Below are 25,734 nucleotides of genomic sequence, written 5' to 3'. Positions count from 1 at the left end.
CACTGAGGGCCCCCCCCCCCCAAACACACGGCAACACTTTCAGTAAAAAAAGAGCCTGCATTACTCTCCAATTCTAATCCCTCACAGGGTCCCATCCACTTAGGATCCCAACTAATAGGATTGGACTGGGAAAGGAGCTTGGTGAAAATCCATTCTGACCCACCCCTACTTTTTTTTTTTCCCCAAAGGAGGAAATTGAGGCCTCGAGAAGGTAAGTGATTGCCCAAATCAAAATGAATGGGCACAGGGCAGCTAGGTGGTGCAGTGGATAAAGCATGGGTCCTGGATTCAGGAGAACTTGAGTTCAAATCCAGCCTCAGACACTTGACACTTACTAGCTGTGTGACCCTGGGCAAGTCACTTAACCTTCATTGGCCCCACAAAACCCCCCTAACTCCCCCCTCAAAAAACCCCCAAAACAAAAACACTAATCAGCCAGAATTTATGAAGCACATTCTGTATGGTAGGCATTGGGTGATACAAAAGGCAAAGCTGTTATGAAGCTTTTTCATTTTTTTCTTTTAGATGGGGAAGTGGGGTAGGAGGGAGAGAAAGTAAATGTTATTTGAAAAACAAAATGAAATTTTAAAACAGGAAACAATCTCTTGTCTCAAGGAATTCAACAGGAGTTCAGGGACATAAGAAATTGTTTTACAAATGGGGAAATTGAGGCCCATAGAGGGAGGAATAACTTACCCAGGTTCACATGGGTAGGAAGTATTACCATTAAGTTGTTTCAGTCATGTCTGACTCTTTGTGACCCTGTTTGGGATTTTCTTAGCAGAGATAGATACCAGAGTGGTTTGCCACATCCTTCTCCAGCTCATTTTACAGATAAGGAAACTGAGGCAAACAGGGTGAAGTGACTCACCCAGGGTCACACAGCTAGGAAGTACCTGAGGTCAGATTTGAATTTGGGTCTTCCTGACTCCAGGTGCAACACTCTATCCACAGTGCCACCTAGCTACCTAATGGTAGTAAGTAGCAGAACTCAGATTGAACCCACCCTCCAAGTGCTCTTCCCACTATCTCCTCAATAAGCTCCAATTCTGACTCAAACCCTGGCTCTCCAACACCGACCCCCACCTATTTTCCCAATTGATCCCTCATTCTACTTCCTGAGATTCTTGGGCTCTCAGAGTCTTCTCTCTCGCAGGGTCAGTTTGCATTCTTCTCACTGAGCTCATGGATGAGCCCAAGTTCACTGGGCCTCTGTTGCCATATTGGATTACCATATCTTTGCTCATGGAGTATCCATCTCTTTAACCCCATCATTTTACTGAGCTCCCATTTACTTACTGATTCCCTGTGACTACACTGAGCCCTTATCTTTAGTAATCCCCACTTCCCCTCCTTCCATACCCCCTATCGCCACTACCAATGCACCCATATTCCATCTCTACATCTCATTCCTCTAACTGGGTCTCATTCTCCTCACTGAGCCTCCCCTTCCTCCCTATGTCTCTACGACGCTCTCAGAAGTCCAATTCCTCCTTTAGCATTGGCAGGTGGGGTGTCTGGGAGTAGAATGGGATGGAGGGGCGGGGCTCAGTGAGGATGTAGGGACTGAATAAAGCAATGAGTCTCATTGAGAAGATGGGGGCAGACTGAAGGTACAGGGACTTAGTTTGGTTGTTTGTGGAATCGATATAGAAATGGAAACTCAATGTAGGTAAGGGATTTACTATTCCCTTTACTGGGTGTCCACCCCCTTCACAGAGCTATCACAGGTCAGCTAGTGGGCACATGGTACATAGAGTGCCAGGCCTGGAGTCAGGAAGACTCATCTTCCTGAGTTCAAATCCCATCTCAGACACCTACCTTCTCTTTGTCCTTCCCACTGAGCCCCCATTTGCTTCATTTGTATTATCAAATGAGATGAAATTTGTAAAACATTTTGGTAATCTTAAGGCACTATACACACATCAGTCATTATTATTCCCTAATGAACAGAGGTGGAGAAGTTGTTCCTTGGGACCTCACCCGGTAGGGTCTGGGCAAGTGAAATGCAGGTTAGCACCAAGGAATCAGGCAGGCATAGATTAGGGGTGTGGCGTGAGGGGTTAGGCAGCAATGGCTCTCTTGGGTCCAATTAGACAAGGGTCCCCTGCCAGTCAGGCAGTTGAATTGGGGTTTTTAAATTTGTTTTTTTGTAGGGCAATGAGGGTTAAGTGACTTGCCCAGGGTCACACAGCTAGTAAGTGTTAAGTGTCTGAGGCCGGATTTGAACTCAGGTCCTCCTGAATCCAGGGCCAGTGCTTTATCCACTGTACCACCTAGCTGCCCATGACTTGGGGTTTGCCATAATTATTTGTAAAATTGAATAGAATTTCTGGTGTTGTTTGGGTCTACCTCTGCCCCAAAGGGTCAGCCTAGTGGTTCTACCCACACCCAACAAGGTCCATTGTATCCATGAGCACACTCCAGGCCTGCCATGCCAACCCAGACTGTTCATGGTACTTCCTAACATCATAGGGAATCTCTCTGGAAGAACCAAGTCATGGCTGCCCTCAATGGGTACCTCACTCACACACCCCACCCCAATCCCATCCCATTCTTATTGATTCCCAGGGAGAACTCAGGAGAACAGGTGCAGTCTGGTCTAGCTTGTACCTACCATCATGCCTGTTCTATGGGAAGAAGATGCTCTTTTGGGTGTGGCGCCTGAACTTTCTTTGGAGGAAGCTAGGAATTGGACCAGGCAGAGCTGGAGAAGACATGAGGGACTCCTTGTGCAAAGACATGGAGATGAGATGGAATGCTGCATACTGGGCTAGCTAGACTAGAATGGAAAGTGAGAGGATGGGAGCCAGATCATAGAAGGCTTTGAAGTCCAGATTGAGAAACTGGTATTTTTTTCCCTGGAGGCTATAGGGAACCCTTGGATAATTGTGAGTGTGGCATATAGGTGACATACCAATTTGGTAAATGTGTAAAGGACAGGAGACTCATTAGAAGACAATTGTTCAGGTGAGGTGATGAGCACCTGAACTAGAAACAATCTGAGCTTTGGATTCAAGGGGCTCTGGGTTCAGATGCTGCCTACTGGTGTGACCTTGGTCTCTGAGGTTCCTTAGGACCTCAGGTCTCAGTTCAGTTTTGTCATCTATAAGATGAAGAGATTGGTGGGGCAGCTAGGTGGGGCAGTGAATAGAGAGCTGGTCCTGGAGTCAGGCAGAGTTCAATTCTGGCTTCAGACACTTACCAGCTGTGTGACCCTGGGCAAGTCACTTAACTCTGATCACCTCACCAAAAAAAAAGAAAAGAGGAGAGATTGGATCAAATGACCTTTGAGATCCCTTCCAGCACTAAATCTACAATTCCAGAGATTTAGCATAGTAAGCACTTTGGCACTTTGTTCTTGTTCATTCACGTCAGTCGTGCCTGACTCTTCATGACCCACTTTGGGATTTTCTTGGCAAAGATACTGGAGTGGTTTTGCCATTTCCTTCTCTAGCTCCTTTTGCAGCTGAGGAAACTGAGGCAAACAAGGTGAAATGACTTGCCAAGGGTCACACAGCTAGTAAATAAGTGTCTGAGACCAGATGTGAAATCATGGAGATGAGTCTTTCTGACTCCAGGCTCAGCACTCTATCCACTTCATCAACTAGTTGCCCCTAGTAAGCACTTAATAAATGCTTATTGACTGACCTGCTGACAATGAGCCTATGACTGAATGCCAAGAGCCAGGGGCAAGACTACTCATGGTAGCCTCCATCCAGGCAGCTCCAGGAGGTGGCTACCAGGTGGAGAATAATTAATCTTTCTTAGCTCTCTTCCTCTGATGATCTCAAAGTACTTAGCAGAGTTTCAATGCCCCTGGGAACCAACGTCAGCTCAGTGCTATCTACGTGCCTGGTCTGGACAATTCCCTTGTCTGGCAGTCATGTTATACTTCATGTGTCTGTGAGAGAGTCTGAAACTCTTCTTATTCCCCATCCCCTGCTGGGTTATGTAATCCAATTAATGTTGGAAACTCCCTCCACAAATAACCCTGGCATGGGAATAGTTGGATCTCAAAAAATTTCTGGTTTCATAGACTGCTCCATGTTCTCTCTGGGCCAAGTCATTATCCCTTTCTGGGCCTCTGACCCCCTCCTGTAATGCCCAAGCCCATCTGCTCTGGGAGGAGTAAAGATAGATGTTATCTTGGTGTTGCCAAGACACCTGAATAGCAGTGGCCAACAGTCAGGCGGCCAGCCCCATGATTTCCTGGGAGCTGCGGCCTTGTTAGTAAGTCAACAGGAATGTATTGACCATCTACATTGTGCTAAACCCTGGGTATACAAAGAAAAGAAGGGAAACCAGTCCCTGCCTTCAAGGGGCACACCTTTGAACAGGGGAGGCAACACGCAAATGACTATGTACATAGAAAACATTTACAAGATAAATGGGATGTAGTCTCAGAAAGGCATGAGCTACGGGAAGAGGCAGAAGGTGGGACTTGAGATGAGCCTTGAGAAAAGTCAGGAGCTGGAGGGGAGGAGCTACTGAAAAGGCTGATGCTGGGAAATGATTGTTACTAAGGGTAGAAAAGCAGGAAGGCTGTATAACTGGATCCTTAGAGTACATGGAGGGGAATGAAGACTAATGAAGACTGGAGAGGAGAAGGGGCCATGTTGGGAAGCGCTTTAAAAGCCAAACAAAAGATTTTATTTGATCCTGGAAGTAATAGGGAACCACTGAAGGCCACTGAGGAAGGGAGTGACCCAGGATTTAGGAAAATCACTTTGGTAGGGAAGTGGAGGATAGACAGGATGGAGTGGGAAGAGACTTGAGGCAGGTTGGCCGTGTAGTGGTCCAGACATGAGATGAGGGTCTGCACCAGAGTGGTGGGAGTTTCAGAGAAGGGGGAGTGTAGGAGAGATGTTAGGAAGGCAGAAAGAGCATTAGGCAACTAGTCAAGAGTTGAGGATACCAGCTTGTGGTCCTGAATTCTGTTTTGGGCATATCAAGTTTGAGATTCCCATGGCACATCTATTTAGAGATGTCCAAGAAGTAGTTGGTGATACAAGACTGGAAGCCAGAAGTCGGGGCTGCAGAAATTGATCCGAGAATCACTTGCACAGGAAGTACTTATTACAGGCTTATGATGCTAGGGCCTGTCTCTCGATCAATTCATGTGCCCTCTCATAGCCCTACTCAGCTAACTGGGGACAAGAGAGCCAGAGTGCTCAGACCTACAATCCTTCTTACCACAACCTGGACCCTAATGGCCAGTGCTCTTCTCCCAAGTCTTTTATCTCCAAGTTCTGGTGATCCATGGTGGGGAGAAATGAGTACCCCAGCCCTAGAACTGTCCCCCCTGCCCACTACCCAGGGCTCATAGCAGCACCTTGTCTCCAAGACACAACATTGTGTAGCAGCTAGAATACTAGACCTGGAGTCAGCAGCGCCCAAACGAGTTCAAATACAGCCTCGGACACTAGCAGCGTGGCCTTGGGCAGGTCAGTAAACCTATACCTCGATTTCTTCATCTGTAAAGTGGGGGTGACAGTGCCCACCTCCCAGGGGTGTGAACATCAGAAGATTGGTAAAGTGCTTTGCAAACTGTGAAGCTCTACTTACGTGTCAGTTACTGTTATTTACAGCTGTCTAATTTAAGATGGAGAACTCAAAGGAGAGCCTGTGACTGCCTAGAAGAGGCAGGACAAGGGATAGTTCCCCCCTTCCTCCTGCTTTACTAGTCACTTCCCATTAGGTGCCTGGGGGAAACTCGTGGCTCCACTGCCCCCTGGTGGACATCACATCACACTGCATCACACCCATCACTGGACCCAGGGTCCAGTCAGTACTGAGGTGGAGTGACGGCCCCCTGACTGTGCTCCCCGCTTACTTCATCTGCTATGCTCTTTGGGGGCACCCAGGCCCACAGCCACACTTCTTATTTCAGCCCCATTCCCCAGGCATAACCCCAAACAGATGAAAAAGTCACATTGATTTATTAGAATATGAAAAAGATTTGTTTCATTTTATACACAGGGAGATGGAGGTGGGGAGAGGTGGCGACCACAGCCTTATGCCCAGTCAGCCTCCTCATTGCTTAGATATTTCTGCCAGGGACAGTGTGTTAGCCCAGGCAAGGGGTGGTGGTGGTGGTGAGGGGCGGTCAGGCCCAGGGGTGGGGAGTGTGTAGAGGGGGACACAGAATATTGCACAATCTGGGGGGGAGGTGTCAGAAGGGGGCCTCGCAACATGGCTTCCTTGGGGCTAGTGAGCAGCCCCCAGTGTCCTGATCACCTCCAGGATCAGACACTAGGATACAAAGCAGAGCCGGGAGAGGCAATGGCTATTGGCAGGGTTGTGTGTGTGGAGGGCAGCAGGGCCTGGAGGCACCCACTGCTATGGACCCTAGTGAGGGGAGGTCATCTGGAGGCCACATACTCCCAAGCCTCCCTCATGGAGGTGCAGGGGAAGCCTAGGGATAGGCTGACACAACCTGCAGGGAAGGCAGGCCCCAGGAAGGGGGACTCAGAGACTGACGACAGGGGAGGAGGCACAGAACAAACACAAAGATCTCTGGGAGGGAGGTTCCCTGGGCAAACTGCCTTGGGGGCCACTGGCTTAGTCCCAGAGATCCTGAGGCAATAGGACCAGGATGCTATTGGGGGTATCAGCATTTCCCTTTATAAAGCAGAGCCCCTGAGGGCTGTGGGGCTCAGGGTGGGGCCCATGGCTGAGAACTCAGCATTCTGGGAAAGAGGGGCCATTCACGCCAGCCTAATTTCAGAAGCTTCAGTTCCCCCCTGCTTGGCCCCAAAGAAGGCTTCTGGGATTGACCTCCCCATATCCCCTCCTCTCGGGCCACTCTCGCTTCTCCCAGTCTTGTTCCAGCTTGTGAGACAGCTATAAGCACTTGGAAGGCAAGGAGAGTATGCTTTCTCCTCTGTAGGTCCCCTGCTGCCCACAGGTCCTTGCACGGAGTAGACCCTTACCAGATGCTGGATGAATTGAAACAGGGGCTGGGGGCAGGCAAGGGCAAGCAGCTGCATTGCTTCTAGATTTCCCCGCTCCCCAGCCAGAGCAGGATCAAGGTGGCCAGCGGGGCAGGGAGCACCTGACAGGGAGGGGAGGCTTCTTTGGTTACAGACATTGATAGGGTTTGAGGAGAACAAAAGCCTATTGGAACTAGGGGCTGGGCCATCAGTGGTGGCCGTGGGGAGAGCCCCAAGCTCTGGCCCACCGGGCAGGACCCCAGAGTTCTGAAAACCCGGGGTTTGAAGAGGACAGAAAATGTAGAGGGAGAGGTTACTATGCCAACCACTTGTCCAGCCCCAAGGAGGGATGTCCTCAGGAGGGCCAGGGCACCGCAGGAGGTGGGAGTAAAGCTTTGCGGTGGTACCCATGGTGCCTTCTTCTGAGGGCTGGTGCTGGGAGGAGAGATGGGCACTGCCCAGCGGGTATGGGAAGCCGTGCTGGAGCCCAGCTGCCATGCTGTAAGGAAGGGGAGAGGCTCCCATTGGTCCCCAATGGCCCCTGGCCCTGGCGTTACTGGCCCTTGGGAATGAAGGGCTCGCCCTCGCCGGGCTCTGGGCGCGGCCCGGGATCGCTGAGGCAGCGGAGCATGCGCTGGCTGCTCGGGCTATCCCCTGGCTCAGGGGTGAAGACGTCGTCTGTGCCCGGGGACGAGGGCTCCTTGGGGTGCATCATGAGACCGTGTTCATCCTCCTCCTCCCCCTCCTCCAGCACCACGTCTTTGCCCTTCAGTTCTTCATTTACCAGGTCCACAGACTCAGGGGACTGGGGTGAGGCAGGGTCAATGGTGATGATAGGGAGGTTCTCTGAATCAGGCTTTGGCTCATAGGCTAGGGGATCTGTGGGTCGATGGGAAGGGTCAGGAGGAGGAGGGGAGGAGACAGGCCACTGCCAGTCTGTCCTCCCAGAACACCCATCACCACACACACACACACACACACACACACACAGACACACACAGACACACACACACACACACACACACACACATATTCCCTTCTCTCTGTCCACCCGCACCTAAGGGCCTGAGGATTGTCTTCCCCATCACTGGGGACTGCCTCATAAAGGCATGTGCTGGGTCTCCTCTCACTCTGGGCATGCGGATGGATCTCTGTGCCCAATACAGCAGCAGGACAGGGCTCTGGGGGAGGGGAGGACTCGGGGCGGATGGTCAGGAAGGCCATCTCCTTCCAGCTAGTTGCTTCTGGACCCCCTCCTCATCCTAGGGGCCTCCCTCAGGGCTTGGGACATGGGCCCAGGAGGCCAGAGGACTGGACCTGCCAACTCAAGTCTCTCAATCCTATTGTCTCTGGACACCCTCAGCCACCCGTACCACGGAGGCAAGATGAAGACCCCCGGAAAGCACCTGGAGCTTAGAAACACAGGTACCCACAGGTGCGTACATATGCACATGCACGCGCGTGCGCGCACACACACACACATTTTTCCTGTTTTCCTCCCACTCTCTTCCTCCCCCTCTCCTCTCTGTCTTTTCATCCCTCTCCCTCCCCACATCCCCCTCCCTCTCCCCTCCCCTCCAGTTCTTTCTCTCTCACCCCCAGCCTGGGCTCTTCCTTTTAAACAGTTGGTAGTGGAAGAAAGCCATCTGCCTGTTTCCTCACCCATTCCCATACCACAACAAGGAAAGGAGAGAGGCAGAGCTTGCCAGTCCTTGGGGGGGTGGGAACACCAACTCTCTGAGACACTTGCTGCACCTGAGTGGAGCTGACGTGGCCCTCGCTGAGCAGTAGACCAGGGTGCTCCCCCACTAGCACAGGGGCCCCTGTCCGGCCCGTCCCCCCCCCCCCCATCCTGGGCACTGTACCTGAGCCAATTCGAGCTCGGGACATGGTAGGAGAGTCCAGTTTGTGGGCTGGCACTGTCAGGTAGTTATTTATCTGAGGAAGGGAGAGAAAGATAGAGGCTAGGCTTGGGTGGGGTCTTCAGGGGGCTCTGGGAGCTCGGTGCCACAGCGTGAGACTTGTGCTGAGGCCCAGAATGCCTGACTCTAGTCCTGCCTCTGCCACTTGCTCCTTTTATCACCCTGGAATCTTCTTTCTTTTTCTGAGACTCAATTTCCTGCACAAAGAAAGGGTTGAACTTCATGGCCTCTAAGGTCCTTTTCATCTCAGACATTGCTGGGGGTGGGCGCGGGGGGGGGGGGGGCAGCCCGTGGAATCACCTGCCCCAACCCTCCCCCCCACCAGAGGGGAGAGCTGGGGCCCAGAGAGCCCTGGGGCTGGGGTTGGGCCGCTCTGGGCCCTGCCCAGGATGGCTGCTCAGACCCTCCCCATGTACCTTTTGTTCCAGTTGTCGAACCTTCTGTCTCCTCAGCAGCATCTGGTTCCAGGCTTCCTCAAAAGGGTCAGCCACCAGTGTGTGTCTGTTGTAGGATTTCAACTGCAGCGGGACCAGGGACGGTTAGTGGGGGGCAGAGGTAGGCGCTGGTATTGGGGTGGGGAGGGAAGTGCGCAGAAAGAAGATGTTGCAATATTGGGGGGGGCTGACAGAGTGGGAAGGGGGAGAAGAGAGGGAAGATCCAAGAGAGGAAAGAGGGGGGCCTAGGGAAATTCTAGTATGGTGGGGGGGGGGGTGAGGAGAACGCACAGAGGAAAGAGAACAAGGTGGCTGAGGGAGGCAGAGGGAGGAGGCCCCGGCTTAGGGCTGAGGAGGGAGGCCCGCTTGGGCAGGGCCTGACGCTTACCCGTTGTCGGGTCTTCTGGAGGTTGTTGCGCAGAATCTTCCTAATCTCCTCCTCCTTATCCTTGGACAGCGCTGGCAGGATGCGCTCAGCAGGCAGGGACTTGGGATGAATGTTTCTGGAGACAGCGGGAGAGCCAAGGCTGGTCAGACTGGTTGGTGAGTGAAGGCCTCCATCTCTGGGGGAGTCTGGGGTGGCTTGGGCGCTCAGGAAATGACTCCTGCTTAGGAGGTGTGCTCCAACCTCTGCAGCCAGCCCTCCTCCCGCTTGAACTACTTAGGCCAAGTGCTGACCCAGCAGGTCTAAGGCCCTCTAATAAACGTTCCTGTTCCTTCCCTGGTTCCTTTCTTCCTCCCCAGGCCCTGCAGCATTCAGAGCCAGAGGCCTGCAATGGGCACCACAGAGACTGGGCCAGATGGGATCACCCGGGCCTAGCGGGCCCACCCCCCCGGGGCAGCCATGGGGAGCCACACTCACTGCATGGAGACGGTGGAGACAGCAGGAGGGATCTTGCCCACGCCCCCACTCTCCACAAGCTCGATGGCCTGCTTCATCTCCATCTTGTGGTAGAAGGCGATGAGCTGGGGTTCGTTGGAGCGCTCCCCAGCGATCAGACACTTCTTCACGTACTTCTTATTAAACCGATTAAGTCTAGGGAGAGGAGAACAGACCCTCTGCAGGCACTGGAGGCCCACGTACCCGCTGACCCTGCCCCACCCTGGCCGTCCAGAACCTTGGGGCCTGGGGAGGGGGAGGAGGGAGGTTGGGCTCCACTCCCCACCTCAGCCTCCCTCTACTTACTTGTCCTTCCAGTGGTGGTGGCCATAATGACCACAGATGTCCTCAATGCCCGTCAGAAGGTGATCCAGGAACTACAATTCAATCAAGAGCATAAGGGCAGAGCCTCTCTGAAGAGGCTGTCCCCACCACCCGCCAAGTCTCCCTCCCAGAGGCCCGGACATCCTTTGCCTGCTCTGGGCTCAGTGTGAATGGATGAGTACAGCAGTTCTGAAAATGGACGAGAGGTGGCAGCAGAGCCCCACGCTGCACAGCCCAGCCCAGCCCAATAGCCTGGGTCCAGGGGATTCCAAATTCTGTTTAGAGCACATATCCAGGGCCCTCAGTAGGGGGAGCCTCAGGTGAGAGCACAGACCCCTTCCCTGCAGGTATGGCCTCCTTCCCCTCTTGGGGCTGCCTTCCTAAGCTGCTGCCCACACAGGCTGGCTGGGTGACCTCAGTGGGCAGGCTTTTCCAGGCTCCAACTCATGAGATAATTTAAGATCTGCAGGGGCCCCCGTCACCTGGTCCAACCAGTCGGTGGGAGGGAATTCCGCCTGTCCGCCCCCCCCCCCCCACCGGGTCCTCCAGCCTCTGGCCTTTATCCGAGGCCTCCCAGAGAAGGGTGAGCCTTCCTCCTTTGGGCTCCCTCTGATTGTCGGAAAACGTTTCCTTCCTTCTCTCCCTGGGCTGAGCCCGGAACCCGCCCCCACCTGCGTGTGGATCTCCTCATTGATGGATCGCTTGCTCTCCTGCTTCTTCTTCACAGCCAGCAGGTCCACCAAAGGCCGGATTGTCATGCCCTGGAGGCCAGAGAACAGAGGAGGATCACCTGGGGGACCAGGCCTCCAAGGAGTCCCCCCCACCTCCCCCAGCAAGAGCAGGGCCAAACCCACTGTGCAGGGCGGCTCCTAGTAAGCCCTAAATCTCTCTGTGGAAAACCATTAGGGCCACATCCTGTCCGTGGGGCCCTGCTGTGGCCACCACAATGGCTACATTTACCTGGGGAGGGAAGGGGCCCCAAACTCTAGATAGCTGAGGGAGGTTGTACGCTCTCCTTTATCACATAAGGATGGACCAACACAAGAAAAAGAAAATCCTGTTCTTTCTTTGGCCTCAGACAGCCTTTGGGAAGGACAGAGGGGATAAGGAACTTAAACCAATTAAAACAGTCTACAGAAGTGTTAGCCGAGGGAGTCAAGGCCCTGTGTTCAAATCCTGACCCTGCCGCTGCCTGGCTGTGTGGGCAAACCTTCCCCTCTCTGGGTCTGTTTCCTTACCTGCAAAGTGGGGATTAACACCATCAGCCTAGCCAATACACGGGAACAGGGATGAGGAAGTGAACCGCTAAGCGGAGGAAGTCCTCATAAAAGGCCATTGCTCGTGAGTAAAGAAAACACTTTCCAAGATGGAGGAAGGCAGAAGATTACAGAGCCACTTCTTTCCCCACGGGTATTGTTATTAACAATGGCACCCTGTGGACACAAGGTGCTCTACAGGAAGCATCAGTGACAGAGGGTAATTTTCTTAATTCCCATTCTCATTCTTGTCATGGGCCACTCAAGTCTCGGAGGGAGCCACAGGCCTCCTTCCAAATCCCCAGACTTCTGCTGCCTTTCGAGCTTCCCCTCCTGGCACTGAAGGCCTGGCCCTGAAGCTCCCTTTCTCGGCCTCACTGCACTCCACTCACTCCCTCTCCCTGTGGGTTCCAGCAGCAAAAGCAGGCTGACTCTGGGCTGTATCGGTCCAGGCCTTTGCTCAGGATCTTCCCTCACTTTGACTTGTCGAAATCTTGTCCATCCTTCAAGGCCTTACCGAAGTGTCACCTCCTCCTCGAAGCTCTCCTTGATCCCTTTAGACTGAAGAGATTTCTCCCTTCCCTGAACCTCTGAAGCCTGCCCACCAGCTCTACTACAGACTCCGGCCTAACTCCGCAGCCTGGGGATGTTCTTGTCGGTGCCTAGCCCAAAGGACTCAGGCCCAAGTCACAACAAAGCCTCCCACAAGCCTGGCAGGTCAAGACCATAAGACCAATTATCCCTATTTCTCAGAAGACAATGATGAGCTTGGGGAGAAGGGACAACAGCTAACAAGAGCCAGTCTTGTGACACTTAGGGCTGGGGATCTTTCTACTGGGCCACTCTCTAATCTCCACTGCTCTGTTCCCTGACATCCCAAAGGACCTGTGAGAAGGGAAGGGGCAGAGATTATTCTCCCCGGTTCACACATGGAGACATTAAGGCCCAGGGAGACGTGCAGTGAGCATGAGAACAGTTCGGAGCAGAGGCGAGGTCCTGGGCATGGCCTCCCTGCAGACTGCACAAAGCCGAGTCTTTTGATGCTGTCTGAAGCAGGACGAAGGTCTAGAGGAGGGCAGACATACCAGGGGCCTGGCCTTGCCACCCACTCACCCCCACCCTTCCTCGGTCAGCCCCAGCCCCAGTCCCAGCAACCTGCACGAAGACAGTGAAGAAGATGACGGTGATGATGGCTGTGAGGAAGAGGTTCCTCATTGGGAAGTGCTGCACGTCCAGGAGGTAGCCCAGGGAGAAGGCAATGGCTCCGCGAAGGCCACCATAGGCGATGATGAATTGGTCCTTGGGGGTCAGCTTCACGATGCGGAACTTATTAATGAACCACGTGAGGCCCAGCACACCTGGGGGAGGGGAGGAGGGGGAGAAGGTAAGCGGTAGCACGTGCCTGCGTGCTCCTCAAGGGGGTGTGCGCCTCCCACCTGCATACTGACTTTCACTCTTCCCTGAAGTGTCAGCCTAAGTACCTTTCCTCCCTACTGCTCCCTTCCATGACTAAAGCCTTCGATCCAAATCCCTCCTTTACAGGTCTCCTTAGTGCCTGTCATGGAGAGTACGGAGAATCACAAAATGTCAGAGCTGAGAAGACCCTCAGACCCCAGGATGTCAGAGCTGGGAGGGTTCTTGAGGTATCATTTGATCAAAGCCCCTCCTTTTACAGATGGAAAACCCGAGGCTGAAGGCCCCAGGAGGTAGGTACCAGGGCCTTAGACCTTGGGTCTCCTGATTCCCAGGTCAGAGCTTTCTTGGGCTATAATATCTTATTTGGTTTGTACTGGATTAGTTTAAAATGTTTGCGTCAAGGGGCAGCTAGGTGGCGCAGTGGATAAAGCACTGGCCCTGGATTCAGGAGGACCTGAGTTCAAAGCCAGCCTCAGACACTTGACACTTACTATCTGTGTGACCCTGGGCAAGTCACTTAACCCTCATTGCCCTGAAAAAACCAAAACCAAAACAAACAAACAAAAAAATGTTTGCGTCAAAGTGTGTGCGTGTCCTCTCTTCCCAGAGATTGTACACTCCAGGGCAGGGATTGTACCTTGTGATTCTTCCCAACACATCCTCACCCCAAGCAAGGGTCTAGGGCTCAGTGGTCGCGTCAGGGGCTCTCTTCCCTAAGACTGAGCCTGGCAAAAGGCACTGACCTCCTGGATCCTAGCATGAGGAACTAAAGGCTTTCTCCCAACCTAAGTCAGCTTCTTCGTCCAGGCCCCCACGCTCACCCAGCACACGGGCAATGAGGCAGAAGAGCAGTGTGCTGATGACGAAGGTCCAGTTCCAGTGGTGGGAGCCGGCCACGGTGGAGACGCCCAAGAAGATGAAGATGAGGGTCTCGCTGATGCTGCTCCACATCTTCAGGAAGTATTTGATGGTGGTGTGGGACTTGTGGGAAATGTTGGCCTCCACGTAGGGCCGCATCATGACCCCCGAGGCGATGAGCCTGAGAGGACAGAGGGCCAGTGGGAACCACAGCCGGCATTCCCAGGGGGAGACAGGGAGGAGGGAGGGGTGGCTGGGGCAGAGCCCATCACCAGCCCATCCTTTCTACTCTCCTCCCAATTCTGCTCAGACCCAATCTGACTCCAGCACTTGTCACATGCCACGTACTGTCCTAAGAGCTGTTCTTGCTCTCAAGAAGTTTCCATTCTGTACAGCTACCTCCCAGGCCTGCTTCGAGAACAGAATGGGAGGCAGGAGCTCGGGCCCCTCCACCCCCTACCCCAGAGAGGCCTTCTTGGATGAAGCCACTTGGCTGTTCCTGCTGGTGGCCCCCTGGCCCTCAGAGTCCTCTCCCACGGGGATCAGGTAAGCGAGCACACCTTTTCTAGGGCTGGCAGCATCCCTCTCCCCTGGGCGGGGGGCTCAGGTGCCTCCCCCAGGCCTCAAGCCCCCTGAGGGCAGGACCATCTTCTCCTGCTTCCTATAGCCACCAGCAAAATGCCATCTAAACTCTACGGTCTCCTCCCGAGAGGATCCTTCTTTCTCTCAGGTCACCCAGCTTGGCAAGCTCAGAGCTGGCCATGATTCCTGCTCCCTCCCTTCATCTTGGATCTGTCAGTCACCAATACTTTCACATGTCGAATTTTCTTGCACCTCGCCCCTTCTCTTGGCTCATATAGCCACCACCTGGGAAACTCGGGATCACAGATTTATGCGGGACAGACCTTTAGGGATCATCAAGGCTGAGCTCTTTACTTGGCAGAGGAGAGAATGAAAGTACAGAGAAAAGAAAGGGACTTAGCCAAGGTCACACAGATGAGTAAATCACAGAGGCAGGATCTGAACCTGGTTCCTCTGACTTAAGTCTTTCGAGGGCAGGCTCTCCTCGCTTCTCAGAGATCAGGCCATGCCCCACACCCCCACCTCATGCTCCTCCAATGGCTCTGGGATAAAATACGATGTGTCAGTCTGGCACTAAAAGCCCTTCATAAAATGGCTCCCCTCTGCCACTCCGGTCCTACCTGCAGGACTGCCGCCACCTCCAGACCTTGGGAGGCCCACATGGGGTCCCGGTCCCTGGAACGGCCCCTCTTGCTCACCTCTGCATCAAGGCAGACGCCCCCTCCCCTACAAGAGGGCCTACAAGGTCCTCTTGCCCCCCTCTGCTTGCCAGGATGCTCCTCCTCCTCTGTTGTATATACTCTATTTACTTTCAGCAGAGTACTGGACTGGGAGGCAGGAGGATCTACCTTCCAATTCTGCCTCACAGCAGCTGGGTAGCCTCGGCTTCCTGATCTGCAGAACGCCTCCTGGGGCGGCTGGGAGGATCAAAGGAGATACAAGATGCTTTGCCAATCTTAACCATAGAAACGCCGCCTATTTCTATTATTGCTATTACTACGTAGACGAGTGCCGTGGTACACCACTCTCTCCGGAGCTCAGGACCATTCTGCCTGTATTCTTGGTGCCTTGCACGGGGCTGGGTGCACCATGGGTGACTAATAAATGCCTGCTGAATGGAACCGATCTAACTCCATCTCCAGCACCAACTAAGAAGATTTCTGCTCACACCATATGACCATCTCCTCCCTCCAAGCCTTCCTCCACGTATCCTGGTCGTTCAGTGGTAGATGTGAAGTCAGAGGTTCTGCTACTCACCACCTGTGTGACCTTAGCCAAGTAACTTACCCTCCTGGGTCTTGGTTTCTTGATCTATAAATTGAGGGGGCCCCCCCAACTCTGGCTCCCAGGCTATCTGCTCGCACTGTGCTCCTCACTGACCAAAGTGCCCCTTCTTTAGCCCACCCTGAAGGGTCAGGGGAAGGCAGCCATCTCCCTCTCCCTTCAACCACCTAAAGTGTGGGTGGCCCCGTCCCCCTAGGCATTGCTGCACATTTACCTGTGGCCACCAGGGGCTGTGGCCAGCAGGGCTCTTACTTGGCCATATCAGGTTCATGACCAATGTGCTAAGCAGTGGGCAGTGTCCCCCCAAAGCAGGTGAGAAGGAGCCCCGGGCCCAGGGACTCACGCCATGATGCCAGACAGGTGAAAGAGTTCAGCAGACAGGTAGGCCATGTAGCTGTAAAGGAAGACGAAGAGCGGCTCGATGACACGGATGTGGGACGTGAAGCGGGAGGTGAAGGCCGCGATGATGCCGTAGACCACACCCACAAACACCCCCCCCAGCGAGACCACGAAGAAGCTAAGGAAGCCCAGGATGATGTCGGTGAGGGTCACTTTGTCAATGCCGGCAAACTCTTCAAAGAGATGGTACAGCACCTGGGGAGGCCAGGAAAGAAAGCTCAGCAGGGGGGCAGGTGTGCCCGCTCTGCTAGGAAAGGGGATAGCCCGGGCCACCGAGCTGGGGGCCAGCCTTGTCTCTGCCACTAACTAGTCCGACCACCTTGGACAAATCACTTCCTCCTTCTGGGTTTCTGGATGTTCCTCTGGAAAATGAGGGAGTTGGCTCAAAGGTTTCATTTCTAGCTCTGACATTCTCTGTTCTAAGGTCCGCCCCCTCCTCCCTCCCAGCTCTGACCTTCTCTGTTCTAAGCTCCCTCACAGTACTAACAATTTAATTTTCTAAGCTCTCTTGCAGTTCTCACATTCCACAGATTTAGAACTGCAGTGGGTCTCTGGAGTGATCTAGATTAGCCATCTCATTTACTTTAACATTCTATGTTCCAGGGACCCTTCTAGCTCTGACATTCTGAGATTGTCTTTCCAGATGGCTTCTAGAATAGGCTCCTGTTCCTAGTAAGGGAATAAATATTTCGATAGAACCTACTATGTGCCAGGTACTGTGCTAAGCACTTTATAATTATTTTCTCATTTTATCCTCACAACAACCTTGGGAAGGAGATGCTATCATCCCTGTTTTACTGAGCCTAGGGTCATACAGCTAGAAAGCGCCTGAGGTCACATTTGAACTCAGGTCTTCCTGACTCCAGACTCTGCTCTAGCAGCTGAGCCACCAGCTGAAAAAAATCATCACTGGCAATAACAGAGACCACTCCTTCACCTGCCATCTGCTCAGTACTTCATAATTCTAAGGCAGGGTGGGGCAGGCTAAAGAGATGAAGTTAGAGGCCCTCAAACAGAGGCCCCACTAGTTAACCAACTGCAAGTCCTTGGATAGGTCATTTCCCCTGTTGAAGCTGCAAGGCTCCTCATCTATAAAGTGGCTGTACTAGACGGCCTCTAAGGTCTCTTCCAGATTAGTCCTGTGACCCTCTGGACCCAGCATGATCCGAAGGGATTTCACCCGCCTCATTCTACCCAGTCCTCACGATAGGATCCTGGGAGCTCCAGGGGCAGGGGGAGGCCAAGCCCATTACAAGACTTGGGAGGGAAGTTGGAGATCATCCCACCTAATCTCATCTCCTTTAAAACACACACACACATACACAGCACATGCACACACACACACACACACACACACACTTTAAGGAACTTACCAAACAGTCCAATAAACTAAGTCTGTCCCTGATGGCACTATTTAAAAAGGGGAAATGGGGGCAGCTAGATGGTGCAGTAGATAAAGCACCAACCCTGGATTCAGGAGGATCAAGCCTTAGACACTTAACAATTTACTAGCTTTGTGACCCTGGGCAAGTCACTCAATCTTCACTGGCCCGCAAAAACAAAAACAAATAAATAAAATAAAAAAGGGGAATGCTGGGACCACCTCAGTTGCTTGTTTTGTGGCTCTAGTTAACAGTACGACCTAAGAGCACCCTGGCTTTTGAATTAACTGGTGTCTTTCCCTGTATAGAGAATATTTCTTGTCATTTGGTTAGGGCCAGGTTGCTTAGAATGGGGATCCAAATCCTTCTGCTACTGGCTGGCCAGCAGTTCTGGGAACGAACTTCTGGGGCTCGGAGCATTGTGACGGGTGGAGCAGCAACACATCAAAGGCTCGATCACTTTTTTTTGGTGAGGCAATTGGGGTTAAGTGACTTGCCCAGGGTCACACAGCTAGTAAGTGTTAAGTGTCTGAGGCTGGCTTTGAACTCAGGTCCTCCTGAATCCAGGGCCGGTGCTCTATCCACTGCGCCATCTAGCTGCCCTCGATCACTTTTTTTTCTTTTTCTTTTTTTTTTTGGTGAGGCAATTGGGGTTAAGTGACTTGCCCAGGGTCACACAGCTAGTAAGTGTTAAGTGTCTGAGGCCGGATTTGAACTCAGGTACTCCTGAATCCAGGGCCGGTGCTTTATCCACTGCGCCATCTAGCTGCCCCACCCTCGATCACTTTTAAAGAACAAGTATGGTGGTGACTCGTGTTAGTGGAGCTCAGGCTCTCCTCCATGCACAAGGAGGACCTCTGTTTCTAAGAGCTCATGCCCTACCTCCACCTCCCAGACTCTCCCCAAGGGCTCCCTCCCCACCATCAGCATCCCTCAGGCCCAACTGCAGTGCATCTCTAGAGCACAGAGGCTGGGAAAAAAAAGGATGTCTAGTGAAAGGGGCAAGAGTCACAGCAGCATCCTGCTTTTAGTCTAACTTCATTTTACAGATGAGGAAACTGAGGCCCAGAGAGGAGGAGGCGACCCTAATGATGCATAACTAAAAAGTGACAAAGGCTCAGGCCCTGTGACACCAATGGTCCGGGGTGGGTGGGGGGCAGTTCTCCATCATAGCGCTGCTGACACTCATTTGACAGATGAAGACATAGAAGCTTAATGAGGTCACGTGACTTGCTAAAGGTCACATAACCAATCAAAGGCTGAGCAGGATGGGAAGCCAGATCTCCCAACTCCTGACTAATATAGGGAAATTAGCAGGGTGGGGGTTTTTTTCCCCTAAACTGGGCAGGGCTCTGCCTGGAAGCTACAATTTCTGTGCCAAATAAATCCTTGTTTGGCTGTGTGTTTGTGCTCCTCCAGGCCACGGCCCCAGTGGCTTTGGGGGGAAGGAGGAGAGGAGTGAGCTCTAAGGGTCCCTGTTGCCCCTTACCAAAGTCTACCCAGCCCTGGGCTTCTTTCTTCCTATGCAGCTCTCTCACTTCTGTGTCTGTCCCCAGGGGAAGGTCTTCCCCTCTCACTGGGACTAAACTATGGTTGAACCTTGGGCCTCCGTGATGCAGGTCTGCTCAGAGACCCGAGGGGTCTGTGGCCCTAGCTGACATCTCTGTGCAGGGGCTCCTCCCTAGAGCAGCCTGGATGTGCTAAGGCCAAGGCCTCTCTACTGTTAGTCTGGAGCACTGAGCAAGGTGAAGTGCAGGCTGTGGCCGGCCACACACTGCGGGCCTTCCTGGTGAGAAGGGGAGAGAAGGGCCAGGGACATGTCTCCTTTCTTCCTGGAGAGAGCCTCATAGCCTTCCAGCTGGAAAACCAGAAAGCATCTCCCTGCCCTCGGTATCTCTCTCCTCAACATCCCTAACAAGAGCCTGAACAGTTTCCATTTGAACACTGTTAAAGATGGAGAATTCACTACCTCAAAGAGAAGCCCATGCCCTCTTGGACAGCTGAGGCAAACACTGCGTAAGCTTCCTTATTCATCCTCCTTCTGTCACCGAGGGCCCAGCAGAACGTGTGCCCTTACCTGGCAGCCTTTCAAATATTTGAAAATATTTGGAAATCATATTTCCATGAAATCTCTCTCTTTTTTAGGGGGGGGCATCAACTACCCCTAATTCCTTTGACTCTCCTGCTTACAACGTGTTTCCTCGGCAGTTGCTCTCTCCTGGAGCTCATGCCAGCTTCTGGGGGTCTCCTCCCCAGAAAGCAGCGCCCACCCAGGGCAACAGCAGTCGGACCAGGGCAGAAGACGAGATAGGACTCATCGCTGCCCTCGTCTCGGGCCCACTGGATTTGGCCAAGGGTTGTGGCCTGCTGAGATCTTTGGGGGGTCTGGGCCTCGTATTCCAGTGCCTTAGCTATCTCTGGCAGCTTCAGGGTCTCTGAAAGGACTGAAACACTGTGGCCCACAGGGCACAGGAGGAGGCATGGCCCTGTACACCAATCAGCTTCCAAATGCGAGCTGTTCTGCCTCCTTCTGCTTCCGCCCCTCCTAGCTCAGGCTGTGAGGGCCCACTAACCAGATTCTGGCCTCCAGTTTATTCCCTCTTGAATCTGTGACTCCACTGTCCAAGTCACAGTGTAAGCTTCTGCTGATGTAGCAGCAAAGCCCTCTCCTGTCTGGAGGCTCCTGGGCCCTGGGAAGCCTTCCCTCCTGCATGCGTGGGATGCTGAGGCCACACTGGATTATTCCCCATTGGTGCTTCTCATCCTGCCCTCTCCCGCCTGACTGCTCTTATGTTCCCCCATGGCCACAACCAAATTTCTTTTTCTCGATTTCCTTCGAGACTCAGCGTGGCTCCTCCTTCTCCAGGAAACCATCCCTAACTCTCCCAGCCCCCAGTAAAGATCTCTCCTTGGCACATTATTTCCTCCTGCCCTTGGGTACCAACTTCCTCTGGGCTTGTCCTTCCCCATTTGACCATAAAGTGCTTCAGATCAGTCTGTGCCTCACGTCTCTCTGGGCCTTGCCCTGTGTACAGTGGTGGGTCTGAATGGGAATTGGCTTGAGGGCCTCCCCTCCCCCCAGCCCTGTCCCATCCCCACACTTACGACAGTGACGGCATCATTGAGCAGGGACTCCCCAAACACGAGGATGTGGAGCAGCTCATTGATGTGGATCTCCTCAAACACGGCCAGCACCGCCACGGGGTCCACAGCTGAGATGATGCTGCCAAACAGCAGGTTGTTCAGGAGGCCAATCTCATTGATCTGGGGGCCCCCGACCAAGCACACGGCGTACATGAGTCCACCGAGGAAGAAGGCGTTCCACAGCGTGCCCACCACGGCAAATATCAGAATGGTGCCGAGGTTCTCAGTGAACTGGCGCAGCGGCAGGAAGTAGCCAGCGTCCAGGATGATGGGGGGCAGCAGGAAGAGGAAAAAGATATCCGACTCTAGGACTGGTGGGCTCTCCCCGACTCCTTTAATCAGACCTCCCACCAGCAGCCCCACCACGATCAGCAGGCAGCTCTCGGGGACGATGCTGGAGATGGTGGGGATCACGTGGAAACCTGCAGGAAAAAAACAAGAGAACCTCATGTCTCTGCCCACAATGGCCTCTTGGGGTAGGAAGTGAAGGGCAAAGTGTCCCCAGATGAGAGAGCACAACAAGGGAGTGGAGAGAACAGCTGCTTCCCATCAGAGCAGGGAGGCAGAGGAGCTGGATTCGAACCATCACTCTGCTGCCACCTTGGGAAAGTCTTTTCCTCTCTAGGCCCTGGTTTCCTCTTCTACAAAGTGAGGGGTTTGGGCTGTGTGGCCTCTGAGGCCACTTTCAATTCTGAATCTGATGATTTGATTCCCACATGACTGAGGAGAAAAGACACTCAACAGGTTAAGTGACTTGCTCAAGGTCACAGCCGAATAGGAGGCAGCACTGGACAGAAGAAACACAGGTTCATCTTAACCTTTCTGTGCCCCTGGAGACCCTATAGAAGAGATCGGAAAGGGATTCTGAGCTCACCAGGTGCAGGACACTGGGCCAGGCACTGGGGAAATGCAACCTGGATGAGGCCCTCCTTCCCCAAAGGAGAGGACTAGGAGACAGACAGACCGTCAGGGAAACTGAGACTAAATGGCCTGGCTACAGTCCCAGGTCAAGCACAGATAGGAGATCAAGCCCAACCCCCTCACTTCACAGATGAGGAAACTGAGGCAGAGGTTGCCCAGAGTCAAAGAGCTAGGAAGTGGCTGAGGCAGCCTCTGAAGCCAGGTCTTAACCACTATGAACCAAAGGCACAGCTGGCTGGGAGAAAAAACACAGGACACAGGGAGGCCTCCTGGGAAAACTTGTGCCTGGAAACTGCTCAGGACTAGAGAACAAAAGGGAGTGTGGAGGAAGAGAACACAGTTTTCTGGTGCGTCCCCTAAAGAGATCTGGGCAGCCAGGCCACGTGGCCCGACACTGTCATTTGCTTGGGTCAGTTTAGCTGATGAGTCATTTTCCACTGAGGAGGCCAAGAGCTGTATCCCTGTCCCTTATGGTCAAAGGTCACGGGAGCAGCCCACTTCCCTCTGTCACCCTCTCAGCCCTCCAGCACCTGTGTTCCCCCGTGGGTGTCTGGAGCAGAGGAAGACTCCCTCTCTTCCCCATCTCCCCATAAGCACGGAATCCCATCACCAAGTATCAGCTTCCAAGTAGGGAGGGACCTTCAGGGTCAAGGCATCCACTCCCCTGCCTCCTAAGGAGCCCAGGAGGAAAGCCGCTGCTTTTGCTGCCGGGCCTCCCAGGTCTCTCTGGCTTCCGTCACTGGGAAGTCCTTTGAAATGTCTGGACCAAATTCTTCTTGCTGTGAAGTGGAATCCTTCCAGCTGCCTGACTTCCCAGCACCCTAGCTTCTCTTTTTGGGGGCAGAGGTGGTGGTGGTGATGCAATAAAAGCTGAAGAAACACTGACTAGTTCCACGGAGTATTTATTACTGATTCACAGACTCTGAACCCAAAGGGAGCTTAAGGGTCATCTAGTCCAACCCCTCATCATACAGATGAAGACTCTGAGGCCTGGACAGGTGTGACTTATCCAAGGTCACATAGGTAGTAGTAGTAAGGGGTAGAATCAGAATTCGAAGTCAGGTCCTCTGTCACCAAGGCAAACATGCCTTCCACTGTACCACCCCGAGTCTCTGTCATAGCCATGAGGGGCAGGGACTATGCTGTCCACAGCAACAGAGGATTTAAAGGAAAAAAAGTCTCCATCTCTCCCCAAATATCACCTTGGTTTCCAAATAAATAGATCTCATTCTCCTTCTCAGAAACGCATCCCCTACAACAACAACAACAACAACACAACCACCACCAAACACACACCCCTGTCCAGCAGAGCTGGTCTGACATTCTATGCCGTGTTCCACACCTCTTGGCCCACACCTTTGCAGAACAGAACAAGTGCTTCCTCATATCCTTCCTTGGGAGCCAAGCTTGAAAATGATCCTTTAAGAGCTCCTAGTTTTGATGGTTTTAATCGCAGGATTTCTAGCTGGGACGGACCTTCATGTTTAGTTCCCACTCTCCATTTTTACAGATGAGTAAACTGAGGCCCAGGGAAGTAACCCAGCCAGGATTTGGGCCCGGGTCTCTTGCCTGTGAGTCCTACCCTCTTTCTAGCACACCATACCTCACGTGCCTTTGCATACCAATTCAGACTTTATGAAACACTTTCCCATTTATTACCTCCTTTCATTCACTCACAACCTCTCTCGTTCATTCCAGTCAACAGATATTTATTTCCCAAGCACCAGTTACCACAGATGTGACGGGAGGCTGTAGGGACAACAGAGCTTTCAGTCTAGCCAGCCACCACAAAGGGCCAGGAAGGCAAAGTTGGCCTCAGGAACCAAGGGAAGAGCAAAGGGCGGGGTGGGTGTTCTTCCCAGAATCATGATCTCTCAGAGCTGGCTAGGACTTCAGTTGTACCCCAACAGGGATCCCCTCTACCACATCCCCAGTAGTCCATCCCATGGAAGCCATCCACTGGGCCTCCCAAGAGCCCTGTGGGATAGGAACCAGGGAGGCAAAGGAGGTAGCATCAGCCTCATTGTGCCAAGGAGTGAAGCCCTTGGCTCTGGGTCACCTGGCCCACAGGACTCAAAGCCAGGTCTCCTTCCCATTACGCCCCACTTCCTGTCAGATTCGTCCTGCTGAGATCTAGCGCAAGAACAATCACTGGTCATGTTTACAAAGTGCTTGATGTGACTTAAATTGAACCTCACCGAGAGAGGGGGTGTTGTTCTAATCACCCCATTTCCCGGAAGAGGAACTAGGCCTAGAGAGCCAAGTCCCCTGCCTAGGGTCACGCAGCTAGGAAGCCTCTCCCCTGGGTTTGGGATCCAGGTCTTCCTAATACTTCATAGCTCCCTGCGCACCCCCACGCCCCAACCCCTCCATTTATTTCTGGAGACTGAGGAGGCCACTGATTTTTTCTGGCATGGTACCAGACATACAGCAGGCACTTAATAAATGCCTGCTGAGTGATTAAAGGCATTCTTGCTTTCAGCCCCTGAACCACTTTTGTTTCCCGCTGCTCTGGGGAGGAGATGGGGGGGGGGGTCAGGATTCCTGGACCATGTGGAAACCAGGAGGAAGGAATTGCTCAGACCTGAGATTTCTAGACAGAAGGAAGGACAGAGGTCCTTATTATACAGACCTGTGAAATGGGGACAACACCTACTTCTCAGGGCTGTGTTGAGGGCCCAATATTTGTGACATGCCATTTACAGAAAAGCTGGCTCTTACTGCAGATGAACAAATCAAGGCCCAATGGTGTCAGTAAAGGGACCTGCCTGAGGTCACACAGGTGGGAAGTGACAGAGCCAGGACGGAGCTGCAGGTTCTGGGACCCAACTCCAGCCTTTGCCACGGCTGTCCCCAGTGGGGCAGGCACAGTGACTAAGGGAGGCAGACATCCTCCCAGGGAAACTCCGGGAAGCCCCTGGCCCCTACCCCAGCGTGGGAGCCCCTGGGCCCTTTGCAGAAGGAGGGTACAAGGTCTGACTGCCACAAGTCCCCATCTCTGACATGCGCTGGGGGGTGGGGGGGTGACTAAGGGAGAAAATGCAAACTCCCTGGTCTCCCTGAAGCAGAGGGTGGGGGAGGGAATGAGAATTTATTAGGGTAGGGACTACTATGTGCCAGGTGGGCACTGTACTTAATGCTTCCTATCTATTGAAGGACAGGTATAACATGGGCTGGGGAAAAAGAATATGAAAATGAAGAGAAAGAGAGGAAAGAGAGGGAGGGAGGGAGAGGGAAAGGGAGAAAGAGAAGAAGAGGGAGAAGAAGAGGGAGAGGAAGAAGAAGAAGAGGGAGAGGGGGAAATGGAAAGGAGAGAGGGAGAGAGAGGGAGGGATAGGGAGAAAAAGAGGGGGAGGGGGAGAGGGAGGGAAAGAGAAGAAGAGAGAGGGAGGGAGAAGGGGAGAGAGAGAGAACACGAACAATCAGCTCTCAGACACTGAAGGGGTGAAGTATATGGAAGAGGGACAATGTGGAGTCATTTTTTGGCTCTGCCACTAATCCAAGTGTGACCTTGGGGCAGGTCCCTTCACTTATCTGGGCCTGTTACCTCATCTACATAAGATGACCACAAACATCCCTTCCCACTCTAAAGTCTATGAAATCTGTCCTTTTTTTTTCCTTTTAAAATGCTTTATGGGGCTTAGAAAAAAAGAAAAAAAGGTAACTCACTTTCCCATGACTCCCCCTGCCCTCATAATCTCCCCTTGTAACAGAGAAGCAAAAACAAGAAGTAAATCACTGAAAATATATGCCTCACTCTGCACCCACTGCTCACCACCTTCTCTCTCCTGGGAGGTGAGGTTTGAGGCTTCATCATCATGTTCTTTAATGCCCTGAATTATTGAGCCTCCCCTTCCAGTTCTCTCTCTCTGTCTCTCTCTCACTCTACCCCATCCCATTCCTTCCCCCATCCAGTTGCTGCACCCAGACCAGACACCTTGCTTAGTTTCCATCTTGTCCTGTCTTCTCTGGTCTTCCCTCAGGCTCACGCCTTGTG

At 52.9% G+C, this 25,734-nt stretch overlaps 1 protein-coding gene across 1 annotated transcript in view; it reads right to left on the bottom strand.

The window, feature by feature from the left end:
* Positions 1–5,926: 5,926 nt before the first annotated feature.
* The window catches only part of SLC9A1 (solute carrier family 9 member A1), a 73,205-nt gene continuing 53,397 nt past the window's right edge, over positions 5,927–25,734 (bottom strand). Inside the window, exons 2-12 of the mRNA XM_043994769.1 lie at positions 20,778–21,238; positions 16,235–16,485; positions 13,989–14,206; positions 12,907–13,109; positions 11,167–11,256; positions 10,478–10,548; positions 10,154–10,327; positions 9,680–9,794; positions 9,274–9,375; positions 8,801–8,873; positions 5,927–7,814 (exon numbers count right to left, since the gene is read on the bottom strand). Coding sequence (XP_043850704.1) covers positions 7,489–7,814; positions 8,801–8,873; positions 9,274–9,375; positions 9,680–9,794; positions 10,154–10,327; positions 10,478–10,548; positions 11,167–11,256; positions 12,907–13,109; positions 13,989–14,206; positions 16,235–16,485; positions 20,778–21,238 — 2,084 coding nt within the window. The 3' untranslated portion in view covers positions 5,927–7,488. The remainder of the gene's footprint in view (positions 7,815–8,800; positions 8,874–9,273; positions 9,376–9,679; positions 9,795–10,153; positions 10,328–10,477; positions 10,549–11,166; positions 11,257–12,906; positions 13,110–13,988; positions 14,207–16,234; positions 16,486–20,777; positions 21,239–25,734) is intronic.

This window comes from Dromiciops gliroides, chromosome 3 (genome assembly GCF_019393635.1).
Source record: "Dromiciops gliroides isolate mDroGli1 chromosome 3, mDroGli1.pri, whole genome shotgun sequence".
Taxonomy (NCBI): domain Eukaryota; kingdom Metazoa; phylum Chordata; class Mammalia; order Microbiotheria; family Microbiotheriidae; genus Dromiciops; species Dromiciops gliroides.
The sequence above is the reverse complement of the archived record's forward strand: the minus strand, read 5'-3'. Positions and strand labels throughout refer to the sequence as shown.